Below are 14,297 nucleotides of genomic sequence, written 5' to 3' on the forward strand. Positions count from 1 at the left end.
TTGGATAACTAGGTTACATCAGATAAATAAGACAGCTTCCTGCCAATTTCATTTAATGAGATAGATAATTTTATTTATTTGTGTCCTGCATTTATTATTTTTACAAATAACTCAAGGCAATAAATATATCCAACATATCTTCCTCCTCCTATTTTCCCCACAACAACCTTGTGAGTTGAGTTGGACTGAGAGAGGATGACCGGCCCAAGGTCACCCAGCCAGTTTTTCATGGCTAAGCTGGGACTTGAACTCACAGTCTTCTGCTTTCTAGCCTGGTGCCTTAACCACTAGAATAAATTGGCTCTCAATAATCCATTCTTTTTAGTTTGAATTTGGCAACACTTATGTATCATATTGATGAATACATTGGCTCTGAAATATATTGTCACATTTCATTTTTTAAAAGGCCTATTTTTACAAATTGTCTCAGAAATGATATATATATTCTTTGAAGGCAGGAATATGCCATCTATTGCCTAATATATAAAATATTTATCCATACAGCACTTGCATTTCACTCATTAGAATTCTTTTCTAATCAATGATTCATAAACAATATGGTACTTATTGAACTAGAAATAAAATCATATCCATAAATGCAATAATAGAGATTAAACTCTATAAATACTGACCTTGTTTCTTTCAACCCTTCTTTCTGAATTACTTCCAATATTTGCTTTGCAGTCATTGGTGAATTGGGATGCTTTTCCAGTGCCTAAAAAGAAAATTTGCAAAAGAAGGTATAGTTATCGATTTACAGTTTAATTATTGTGGTATTATGTATTTAATAGGTTTTTTTAAAAAAAATGAAAATCTCTACATTTTCTGTTAATCACTATAAAAGTAATCGCAGCTTACAGCAGAGTTAGATTGTTAAATCTAACTATTTGTATCTTTTATTATTTAATATTATTTAATTAAATTTAAATAATTAAATTTATTCATTAAATGTTAAATATTATTTAACAATTTATTTTCATATCACTGTATCATTTTCTTTTTCGTTGTTTATTCTACTGTTCCTTTATAATTGTTATATTTGCACTTCTTTTCATTTCTCGATTTTTATTGTTATAAGCCACCTAGAGTAGCCCCACAGTGAGATAGGTGGCAAATAAATTTAAATAATAAATAAATAAATAGGGGAAGCATCTTAATGGATTGCACAGAAAGATTCTTCACACAGCAGATAATAAAATATGAAATTTATTTATCATTACAAGACACAATTTATATTATTTATATTTATAACATAATATATATTACCAAATTCAATAATTTATCTATATTTATGTTTTATATAAATATAAAATATTTATATTTATCTATTTCTATATATGAGTAAAAATAATTCAGTCCTGAAATATACATTCAGGACATACAACATATAAGGCAGTCTTTGACTGCATTATTTCTCATTCGACATTCCAGGGATGGATAGACGGATGGAAAGGAGGAGGGGGGGAACCCTGAGCACCCTTCCCAGGCCATGCCATCACTCTCTTCACACTTCCCTAACTTGTGCTGCTGGAAATCTGAATTTCTTTTTTGAAAATCACTTCCTATTTTGGATTCTGAAGTCATTTTAACATATTTTAGTGACAGAATGTGAAATAAGGTAACAAGCAGTGGTGAGCTGAAGCCTGCTCCTACCAGCTCACAAGAACCAATTATTAAATTTCCTAGAATTTTGCAGATTAATTGAAAGCAAAGCTGACTTGGTAAGATTATTATGAGAGTTTAGAGCAAGGCTTATCAGTCGCCTAATGGTGAAGCAACAACAATGGAGCATACCACTAGCTGTAGAAAATACATGGGATTTCCCTGCTTATGCTTCTTGATACTGGGCTAGATTAGTAGCAGATTTCCCCAGAGTTATAGTACTCAGAGATGCTGGGTGTAAAGTTTGAAGTAGCTTGCAAATTCATGGTCACCATGGACCTCACCCAAATTATTGAGGGTCTGACTCACAGTGGTGACTGTTATGTTGTATATATTTTTGTCTTTGGACAGAGATGTGGTCTGAAGTTGGGGGATGTTACAGTACTTCTCACAGATTGATCATTCTGATTGCTTTTTGAACATTCCATAGCTACTCCCTTTGACAGGACCCATTTGATTCCTTTGCTCCAGGCACCTGAAGGACTCTACAGTTTCAGAGGGCACTTGGGGAGGTTTCTCAAGATAAGGTACATGGTTCAACTGGGGTCTTAAGTCACTTCTTGTAATGAGTAAGCAGAGGCAGACTTGGGTCAGCTTGTTTCTAAGACCTCTCTACACATAGTTTCTGGAAGATCCTCAAAGGAACTTTGGGAGATGAAACAGCAGATAACTAGAGTATCCTTGGAAGAAGACAAAGAAAGAATCTTACCAAACACAAGAGGCTTTGTTAAGGTCCGCATCGTGATAAAAGCAGCAAAATATAGCTATTTTTTCCATTCAGATTGCATCTATGGATTGCCATCCAGTGACCTTCTTCACATGAGTTCTAAAGATCTTTCTTCCCTCCTTGTCAAGAAGACTTGTGAGCCTCTCTTGAGTGATCGCTTTTGGTTGTTGAATTAACTCTGATGTGATGTTTTATTATATTGGCATATATTTTAATGTTTGTATTTGCTGATTTTATTCTTTGTGTATCTGTCCTGAGATGCATATTGATTGGACAGCTATATTAAATATAAATAAACAAACCTTGTCCATGAACCTATATTTAATATTAATGCATTCAAACAACATACATGCTCTGTATGAGAAGAGCAAATTTAATTGAGGCTTGCAAAGCACATTCTCATAATGGATCATAAATCATTAATGATTTAGTAATGTAATTATTAGATTACTAATATATCCAGTCTTACTAATACAAAGTAACATGAGCCAAGTGATATTCATATAATTTTAAATCATATGTTTTGGATTCTAAGGATCTGATATTCAGTCTGTAGTGTCTCTTTTTCTTTCTTTAAAAAAAGAATTGCAATTCACTGTAAAGTGCTTCACTTGAGAATCTGAATAATTGTTGTTTCCACCTCCTTGAGCAGAGAAAACATGTTTTTCTTTCACAGAGAAGGAGTAAAAAAATCCTTCATTCTCTCCCTCACTCCTTTTTGCATGAAGAGAGGACTGCAGGATAGTGAGGATTCAAGGGCAAGTCATCATATTTTTGAGCTCATCTCAAAATATGAATTTGTTTGATGATGGTGATGAAGATGATGTTGGAAGGGACCTTGGAGGTCTTCCAGTCCAACCACCTGCTCAGGCAGGAAACCCCATATCATTTCAGACAAATGGTTGTCCAGTCTCTTCTTAAAAACTTCCAGTGTTGGAACATTCACAATGTCTGGAGACAGGTTGTTCCACTGATTAACTGTTCTAAATGTCAGGAAATGTCTCCTTAGTTCTAGGTTGCTTCTCTCTTTGATTAGTTTCCATCCATTGCTTCTTGTCTTGCCTTCAGGTGCTTTGGAGACTAGCTTGACTCTCTCTTTTTTGTGGCAACCCCTGAGATATTGGAACACTACTATCATGTCCCCCCTCATCCTTCTCTTTATTAAACTAGACATACCCAATTCCAGCTACTGTTCCTTATATGTTTTAGCCTCCAGTCCCCTAATCATCTTTATAGCTCGTCTCTGTACTCTTTCTAGAGTCTCAACATCTTTTTTACATTGTGGTGACCAAAACTGGATGCAGTATTCCAAGTGTGGCCTTACCAAGGCATTGTAAAGTGGTATTAACACTTCACGTGATCTTGATTCTATCCCTCTGTTAATGCAGCCTAGCACTGTGTTGACTTTTTTGGCAGCTGCAGCATACTGCTGGCTCATATTTAAGTGCTTGTCCACTAGGACTCCAAGATCCCTCTCACAGTTACTACTACTGAGCAAGGTACCCCCTATACTATACCTGTACATTTGGTTTTTCTTGCCTAAATGTAGAACCTTACTTTTTTCACCATTGAATTTTATTTTGTTAGATAGCAAATTTTATTTTGTTAGATGTTCAAGTCTGTCAAGATCCTTCTGTATCCTATCTTCTGGAGTTTAGCTATTCCTCCCAGCTTGGTGTCATCTGCAAATTTGATGAGTTCCCCTTCTATCCCCTCATCCAAATCATTGATGAAGATGCTGAAGAGCACTGGGCCCAGAACAGAGCCCTGGGGCACCCAACTACACATTTCCCTCTATGTAGATGCAGGTCCATTGAGGAACACACACTGAGTACGGTCAGTCAGCCAGCTATGAATCTATCTGGTGATAATGCTGTCTAACCCACATTTTTCTATCTTATCAAGTAGTAGGGTGTGGTCTACTTTATCAAATGCCTTACTGAAGTCCAAATAAATTATATCCACAGCAGTCCTCTGGTCCACTAATTTTATCACTTGGTCAAAAAATGCAATACGATTTGTCTGGCATAATCTGTTTTTGACAAACTCATGTTGGCTTTTGGTAATGACTTTGTTTGTCTCTAGATGTTCGCTGATTCATTGCTTGATTATCTTTTCCAGAAACTTGATTATCTTTTCCAGAATCTTCCCAGGTATTAAGGTCAGACTGATAGATCTGTAGTTTCCTGGATCCATTTTTTTTCCTTTTTTGAAGATGGGAACTATATCAGCTCTTTTCCAGTCCTCTGTTAGTTCCCCAGTGCTTTAGGATCTTTGAAAGATATAGTTCAGTAGTTCTGAGATCACATCTGCCAGTTCCTTCAGAACCTTGGGGTATAATCCATCTGATCCTGGTGATTTGAACTTGTCTAGGGGGAACAGGGGCTCACTTATTATTTTCTTACCTATCTTAACGTGTTTTTAATCTGTTTTTTATGGTATTGTTTTTGATAGGTTGGACTGTTTTTTTTTCCCTTTGTGTAATGACGGATGCAAAAAACAAGTTAAGTAGTTCTGCTTTCTCCCTGTTGCTTGTTACCTTCTTGCCACTTTCTCCCACTAATGGACCAATCATTTCCTTAACTTTTTTCTTGTTTTGTTTTTCTTGTTTTTTAAGTTTTACAACTCTTAAAGTAGATTTATCTCAGCTTATTTTGGTAAAAGTGAAAATACCTGTAACTTAAGAAGTGCAATTCTTAGCAGTGATGCTTTGTATCTGAGATGGAAACATTGACAAAGTTTTCATAGATACTAAAGGAAACTATTTGACATTTTCTATAATGTTAGCCCTTCATGATCGACAAGATCAGGGGAAAAAAAAGAGTTTTAAGATTCTTACCTTATTGTATTGTATTATAACAGAATATTGAAAGCTGGACAAAGCCTTCTTTACTTCACGTTATACACAACACAATTAATGCAGAGTTGTTTTGAATTTCTTTCTCACACTTTTTCTTAACATGCAAATACCTTTTCTCTTAACAGTTTTCCATTCTCCTCCCTCATTTCTGAGTCAAACCTACATTCCATCATTCCGTCTAAGCCATCAGAGTCGCATTACCTTTCCTACATATAAAACAGATCAAGCAGTTCATAAAGGTTGATAAGCCTGAAATGGGAGATTGAGATGAAGTTCAAATGTGACCTCTTTTCCCTTTGATAGAAAACAAGGAATATTTTTCCTGATGGCTATTGTCTGGTAAATCCAAAAGTAGTTTAGGGGGACAGGACCTGTGTGAGCATTTTAGATGGAATTTCCCATGACCAGTTTAGATTCAGAAGACTCCAAGCTGAAAAACGCAGCTTGGGACATGCTGTATGTGTTCCAGGAAGAACAAGAGAGTGCTACATTGGAAGCCCTGAATGAACACTAGTCTCAGGAGGAGACTAGCAATCAAGCATCAGGGCTGACAGATCTAGGAAACATGCAAGTCAAGTAATGATGAGCCAGATTCAGGTCCTCCCTTTATCCCTAGAACACATCACATGGAATGTCAAGCAACACAAAGGTATTTACTGTGATTTCTTGCCTATCAAGGGCATTTCCTTGCTTGGTTGCTTACGCCACACTGGGCATTTTTAAGAATTATCATTGCTAGCAATCCTTTGTTGGAAACAATTGCTTTGTTTACTGAACTATGGATTTGTCTCTAGAACCTGTTGCCTGTAGAAATGCTACTCCTTTGAACCCAGGCTGGCTGACAACCCACATTTAGACTTCTGGACATCTGAACCATCACCTGATTATCCATCTGCTTCTCCCCTTGATTCTTTAGAACTCCTTGTAGGCAAGATTGTCCTCAATTTACAATAGTTCAACAGCACTGAAAAAAGTGACTTACAGTGGTGAGATTCAGCCAGTTCGCACCACTTTGGCAGAACGGTAGCTAATTTTTTGTTGCCCAGGCCCAGATATGGACTTCCGGAAGTGGCATCCACACAGAGAACCAGTTGTTCACATATTTGAATCCCACCACTGGTGACTTATGACTGTTTTTCTCACAACAGTTGCAGCATCCCCATGGTCATATGATCTATGTTTAGATATTTGGCAACTGGCTCATATTTATGACAGTTACAGTGTCCTGGGGTCATGTAATAACTTTTTGCAACTTCTGACAAGCAAAGTCAATGGAGAAGCCAGATTCATTTAACAACTGTGGCATCAACTTAACAACTCCAGTGAATCACTAAACAAATGGGGCAAGAAAGGTCATAAAATGAGACAAAACTCACTTAACAAATGTCTCACTTAGCAACAGATATTTTGGGCTCAATTGTAGTCATAAGTCGAGGACTACCTGTACTTTGATTAAAAGACTCTCTAGCTTTGTTTCTACTTTTGGATTTTTTGCTTAAAACGGAAAGAAATGAAATGAACTTTGGAATTTAATGACTATAATTATTTATGATTACAGAAAAACTGTATTATGGTTAATCTTAGATCAAAATATTACTGTATAGTTGTATCTGTACTGAAGAAAATTGAAAATTATTCTTTTTTCCCTTTTCCTGCACTCCCAATTTTGCTTTTGCCCTTTCTTTTTTTCTTTAAACTTTTTTTCCGTTTCCTTGTACTTTATCTTCTTTTGAAATTTAATAAAGTTTGAGGATAAAAGTCAATATAGTTAGAGAAATCCTTTCATTTCCAACTCACCTCTGCTCTAAACTTTCTATCAATGCAATTGGTCCAATATAGTCCAAATGTTGTAAGGAGCACTGTCCTTATACAATAGGGTCTCTCCATTACTACTTAGTTTTATATGGGTCTCTTTTTCCCCTGTATCTTATGAAATAGAAGACAATGTAGAATGTTCTATGTAGCAACAATGTTGGAATTCACTTAAAGGGAGAAATGATTTGCAAAATCAACCAGAAGAACTAACTGTATACCTACAACAAAAACTCTAAATTAGTTGTCCTATGTAATAATGAATTAGTATCCATGAAGGGAAAAACCTGTAAGAGTAGTTATTGAGTCTTTCCCTCCATGGAAGTTAATAGGTAAACCATTTTCCCAAATAGTTATGTTATTGCAATTACATTGATTTCTTTTTTTAACTGTCAAATCTACCTGCTAAATAATTTTATTTTGGAATTTTTCCCACATTCTGTTTTGTCAAGAAGAAGAAAATTATGTCTTTAAGTGACTAGTTTTCACTACCAGCCAATGGTTCTTAACTTGGGCTATAATTTCTGAACAAATTAGAGAGTGGATTACAATTTAGAGCAAAACCAGAGCTGACTAGGCCTACATAGGCAGGGCCAGAAGTACTATCAAATTCATCATCATGTTGGGAATTGCAGTATCATAAGATTTGAAAATCTCTGATCTAGGCAATAATTAACTGTTTAGCTACAGCTAAAGTCTCCAATCTCATCCACTTAGTTCTCTTCCTCCTTCACCCACTGATCCAATGAAGTGCTTACTGGGCCCTGATCATCTTATTTTCTAATCAGTCTTCATCCCCAACATCCCTGTCATTTCTGCAGCTCTACTTCACTTTACTTACTTTACCTTTAGCTATTCCATCATCTGCCAATTCCTTAGTCCTCCTCCTATCTTTTTGTTTCATGGTTTCATTGTAATGCACTGTAGTGACTAAAAGCATTTTTTTCCTTTTATTTCCCCTTTACTCTTAAATCATAAAATTATGAAACTATTAGTCATTAAGTCATCACATTTTAACATTGTCTTTTCTTTCTTTGGCACAGATCAATTTTTTTACTTTGCATTCAGAAACTAAATATGACAAATCAGGATTCTGAATTAGAGGCAAGTATAGCAAGAAACCTTTAGACATAAATATCCTTTTCCTAGCTGTCAGTGGTATTTTTGTTAAATGCATAATGGTTAGCTTTCTGACAAAAATCATCCATCAGATTATGACATTTATCTTCCTAAAGTAAGATAGAAAAAGCATCTGCAAGTTATTCCATTGTTTGATATGAGACATTAATGTAGTTTAAATCAGTTTCTACAGTCCACCAAATAAATAAATGTTTTGATGCATTTTCTATAGCTACTGATGGAAATTCTTATTGATAATATTACATTTTCTAGTAAAAGAATATTGGCCTTGTATCATCTATGCAGCTAAGCACATTTCATAGGCTGCTTTATTTATCACCAGAATAAAGGCCGTCAAAATGTGTCATCTGAATGAAGTCTGAAACATGATCCTATCTTCAGTTATTCTGTATCAATACAACATATGCCATAGCACATAAATATGGACGAAGCTGCATATTGGAAAGGAATCCACTTATACTCAAGTTATAGGAATCACTGAAATAATAATAAGCTTAAGGTGACATAAAAGAACTTACTGAGCAATGCAAGTGCACTCAGCATTATTCCAGTGCTGGAAGAAATATATCACATTCTAAGTCCTTCTGATAAGCTAAAAATAGGCTAAGCTGCATTTACTGGATAAGAAATTGTTCCTCAAAATAAATACCTGCAAACTGGGAGAGCACACTATCTTACTTTCATTGAAAAGAACTGAAGCCTCTGCTAAAACAAAGGGGCAAGTACAGACTCTAGTACTAAAACAAAAGTTCCTGCAAAGATTTAGTGGGCAAAAAGGAACAAGTGACAAAAGCATTAATCTTATGTTGCAACACAAACTCTGTCTCTTATGTACTAGCATTAGATGTCACAACACAAGGACAAAAGGAGCTAAACTTGTGCTGTGTTGTCACAGAATACATTTCATCATATTTATCTATCTAATTTATATAGATGCTCATCTCACAAGCAAGTGAATCTGGGCAGTGGAGTTAGGAATGAACATCACTGGTTGAAAAGGATGGATCTGACTGAATTAGTTGTATTTTAGTTGGGGCTTGGGTTTTTTCACTGTTGCTTTTCATTTCTAAGTTTAAATATTATTATACTTACATTTTGTTTCATGATCTAGCCCAAAATGGCATTACAGATAGTCCTCGGCTTACAATAGTTTGTTTAGTGACTGTTCAAAGTTACAACATGACAGCCAGAATTCTCCAACCTCTAAGAATAGCAGTAGCCTGCAAACTCACAGCCACATTCCACAGGAATTATCCAGAATCAAAGGCAAGATATAGAAGGATGAAAGAAACAATGTAATTTACAAAATCAGTGGTACCAATTGTAACCAATTCTACAAGGGAAAAAACATCACGTCAATTAGAAACGAGAATCCATGAATACCAGCTGGCAGTCAAACACCACAATCCCAAATCTCTACCCACACTGACACTGAATAGCACCAATTTGATTGGAGCAATGCAAGAATCATCAACTACACTATCACCTGCCATGCAAGTGAGTTTATCAAAGCCTGACACTATACAAGCAATTCCATCGACATATCAACCTTCAAACAGTCTTTGTACAAACTTCTCAGAATTCAAATCAACTGCACAGCGAACAAGCGATGGCACCAACCCTCAACCAACCCCCCAACCACCCTCAACCAGCACTTCACCTCCTAGTGACCCTCACCTGATGTAATCCACGCCTGCCTCATCACAAGACCCTCACCTGAATGTGATCCTGACCTGTTGTGATCTCCACATCACAGACCTACTGACCACACAAAGTCCTTATAAGCAGAGCACCAACACTGACATCCCCTAAACTCCATTGAAGATATTACCTAGCCTGGTAACAAACATTCGGAAACCAACCCACAAGCTCGGAGAACAAACTTCCACCCTCACACTAGCAAAATGCTAAGCCTTCAATGTACATCAAAGATAGTTTTAGGACAGAACACTAACATATCCATTTGTGATGATTGCTAGAATGCTATATGATGCAGTTTTTTGTGGGGTCCTTGGTGCTCTCTGAGCTTGGTGGTTTCCTTGCAGACATTTCATTACCAAAGCAGGTAACATCAGCAGTACTGGGTTCTCTTCTATTGATGCATTTTTTTATCTAAAAATATCAACTAACCTCTAATAAGGCATAATAGGTTATATCCACGTTATGTCAGTAGACTTCAATTGCTCAATGAAGTATTCTTTACACTAGTCTTCTGCTCATGTTTTCCAAGTTTAAAGGGCATGTCTAAAAGGATTTCCCAATGTTTCCAAAAAAATCTACATATGAGGGCAACATAACAAGAGAAAAAAATATTCTATCAATATAATTATATCAAACCAAATATATTTCTTGTGACTAAACTAGTAAGATTGATAAAAATATGTTATGAATATATTAGTATTCCTGGTCTCTAACTTGTAATCTATAATCTGAAATTTGAGTTTTTAAAAAACAAAGTTACAATTAGGAGTATTCATGCACGTTACAAAATTTCATGTAAGTATATGGTAGAATTTACATTTTTAGAAAAGAATAAATTAATAGATTTAAGGAAGAAAGTTATCTCAAAAAATAGTCTGCTGAAGGATGCAGTATGTCATTGGATTAGTGTGGACATCCAGAGTTGCCTGTAACCAATGGAGGATGATAGAATATTGGACGTAAATGTTCAGAGTATAATGGACAGAACATACACAAATATAAACACAGAGATATTTAGCAATGAGATATTTTTGATGCTAAAAGTAGCACTGCCTTTCTATATTTCAGGGTCTAAAGTTAAGTATTTCCATTTTCTTGCCTAAAAAAAGGCTTTTGACTGAGAGTCAAGAATAAGTAATCAACTTTGAAATACATTACTTATTCTTGACTATCAGTCTAAAGCCTTTTTTAGGCAGGAAAATGGAAATACTTAACTTTAGACCCTGAAATCTAGAAAGGCAGTGCTACTTTCAGCATCAAAAATATCCCATTGCTAAATATCTCTGTGTTTATATTTGTGTATGTTCTGTTGAAATACATTAGTTATCCTTGACTATTAGTCTCAACCCTTTTTTCCGCCCATCTTTTTTCAATCTATGGCAGAACTGAAAGCTGACTTAACATTTCACAAATCTGATGGTGTAATAAACTCATATCTACTGATTTAATGATTTGTAGAACATTTATGAACCAATGCGGAAGGATAATGTTTCATCAAACACCCAAATTAATGTTTCTAAAAAAGCCATATGATGGCAAGCTACATATTTTGTGTCTGCATCTTAGTGTTCTCAACCATCTTTCTCTAACCTGATATGAACGGCTGTGCTGTCTGGGAAAGACAGGAGTTCTCAGTAAAAAGGCATCAGGTTAGAGACAGCAGCAGCCCTTTTTTCTTGCTTGTCCCCAACTAATTCACTTAAATATGTGATTGATGAAGTTAGGATTCTAATTTTATCACTTAATAGGTAGGAGAAAAAAGTAGACAATGAAAAGAAAGCAGAATAGGGAAAAAGCCACAAAGTCTGCATGTTTCTTCCTACTTCAGGACATTTAAAGCTATAGACATTTACTGTACAATTAGAGGCAAAAACCAGGCAATTCAGTTTACAAGAAAAATCGCATTAGAAACTTCAGTGGAAAGAAGGAGGGACTTGCTTGTTTTCAAAATAGTGGCCAAGCATGACATTTACAAAATATTTATTTACTAGAAGGCACATTAGGTAAGTTGTTTCATTTTACTTTTTCAAACCTTCCAAAACGCTGTATGCTACTTCAATTTACCTCTTGTCTTTTTTTCCCCAGGGCAAAAGTGTTGGGTTTTTTCCTTTTTATTATTTTTAGGAATATCTTGGGGTATATGTCCCACCTTTTTAGTTAAAAGATTTTCAATGTTTAAATGTAAGTGTGAGAGAGAATCCTGAAGTAAAAAAGGAAAGCATCAGCAAGATTTCCAGAGGCACTATATGGTTGTGTAAGATTAACTTTAATCTAAAATTAGTAATTGTCCATATATATTTTATTAACATAATATCAAATGTTAGCTGATTAATATAGTAACTACCATATTACCAAAAGATTATCGGAAACAAATATTCTCCAGCTTTATGCTTTTAAGGCAGGACAGAAAGCACATCAAAATCTATTTGTTAACAATTCTTCAATACTGGCAATGAGATAATCTCATCCACTACATCTGAAGATGCTAGCCAAAACATATATAGTATAAGGCGGATTGTATAATAGGCATATTGTTCTCCAACAACCTTCTTCCAATCACCCACCACTTGACAGGCACTTGCATAGCACTTACTTAAATAAAAGCTGTGATTCGGAACAAAAACTTGGACAATGCCTATTGAAAAGTTTAAGAGGGATGGCTGCCTCCCTCACTTTTTGCTTAATAAGCTGCATTCTGCCATAAGTTGCACACGTTGAGAGAACGCTACTAGCTCAGCCTGATCAGTGATTAACAAGGATTTTGGTTCAAGCTGGAGAGTTTGAGACCTTGGCTGCCAGATGAAAGGAAATGCCATTGCTCCTACCTTAAAAGTTCACTTATCAGAAAAGGCTGTCTCACTCTGTCTAATGGTAACAGCAATCCTATGATATTTGGAATCAGTAAGTTTAGTTTTTCTGATACAGTAAATGGATATTCTAAGCTTCACACTAGGTCAGGCACAGTCAGATGCTAACCATCACCATAATGATAGAAAAACTAAAAAAAATTGTCATCAGAAACAAGGAGTTTAAGTGATGCAGAATATGCTGTAAAATGAGAAAAGGATCACTAACTGCAGCACAGTAAGTTTGTATTTATACATTCATGAGATTTTAGGAAATCTGTTAGCATTTGAAAACTAGAAATATGACTGGAACCATTGCACAGATGTTCTAAAGTATTTTCACCATCATAATTATTTACAACTATAAGATTAAAAATAATAATAATATAATCCTCTGTTTAATCATGTTTAATTCTTGGAGTCTGTATGGACAAGTCCTTGCAGTTTTCTTGGCAAAGTTTGTCAGAAGTCGTTCGCCGTTGCATCTTTTTAGGGCTGAGAGAAAATGATTGCCCAAGGTCACCCAGCTGGCTTTGTGCCCAAGATGACACTAGAATTCACAATCTCTAACAATAATAATATAAGCAATTAATTAAATAAAATAAAAAATAAATTAGAACAAACTATCAGATGTTTACCAGTGAACACATTATAACACTTATTTCATATGTTGTAAGTTGTCTAAAATCAGAAGAATGGACACCATATAGACTTTGACAAATATATAAACATGCTATGTAACAATATTAAAACCACATTGTAGCTTAATTGTATTAATTGGAATAGCTAATATCATAACATTAGTCCATTCTCTTAAAAAATATTTGGCAATACAGGACTGCAATATTTCTAACAGGTTTAGGAATAAAAAATGTACAACCATGTGCTTTATCTCAGAATAAAATGGGTGGAAACCTAATTACTAAATTCATGCAAAAGAATGGCACAATAGAAAATTATAATAGCATAAACTAGAAGACCAAAAATGGGGTAAACTGTACTTATAAACAGAGTCTGAGACCTCAAGTTTTCAGGAGAATAATTTAAAAAGCTTTGCTACATATTCTAAATGGACAAAACTAAAAAACAAAGTGTCTTATTGAAAGACAAACCCTTATCTGCTTTTTTGTATTTTCAAAAAGCAAAATGCAAATTGTTCACAGAGATGATTCTAAAGATTTAGTTCTGAAGAAAAGCTGAAATTGGAATGCAGTAAGATGGGATATTTCCATGAACAATCATTTACATAAATACTTTGGATTCCAATTGTCTCTTCCTGGTTTAGGCCACATTCCCATGTGATATAAAATCATGCTTTAGTTAAAACTGCAGATTTATTGGCATAAATATAAAGAATGTGATTTTAGGCAGAAAACAAACTCATCTCAGATACACAAATAATAAAGAAAGTTGCCTTGTATCATCAAATTATTAACACATTTATACAGCATGTTTTCCTTTCTGTCAACTTGTATTTTGGAATTTCCCATTGTCTATCACAATGGTGGCAAACCTATGGCACGGGTGCCAGAGGTGGCACTCAGAGCCC

General features: G+C 35.1%; 1 protein-coding gene across 2 annotated transcripts in view; it reads right to left on the reverse strand.

Annotated features, from left to right (window-relative positions):
• The window catches only part of ASXL3 (ASXL transcriptional regulator 3), a 104,504-nt gene that overhangs the window by 81,853 nt on the left and 8,354 nt on the right, over window positions 1-14,297 (reverse strand). The window contains exons 1-2 of one of the 2 annotated variants that reach the window (XM_039333555.1): window positions 10,332-10,397; window positions 633-715 (exon numbers count right to left, since the gene is read on the reverse strand). In XM_039333555.1, the coding sequence (XP_039189489.1) occupies window positions 633-688 (56 nt within the window). In that variant the 5' untranslated portion in view covers window positions 689-715; window positions 10,332-10,397. Of the gene's footprint in view, window positions 1-632; window positions 716-10,331; window positions 10,398-14,297 lie in introns of those variants that run through there. The other variant, XM_039333554.1, reaches the window with a different exon arrangement.

The sequence above is a fragment of the Crotalus tigris genome, unplaced genomic scaffold, assembly GCF_016545835.1.
Source record: "Crotalus tigris isolate CLP2741 ecotype Arizona unplaced genomic scaffold, ASM1654583v1 scf7180000024506.7606697, whole genome shotgun sequence".
NCBI classification, from domain to species: Eukaryota; Metazoa; Chordata; class Lepidosauria; order Squamata; family Viperidae; genus Crotalus; species Crotalus tigris.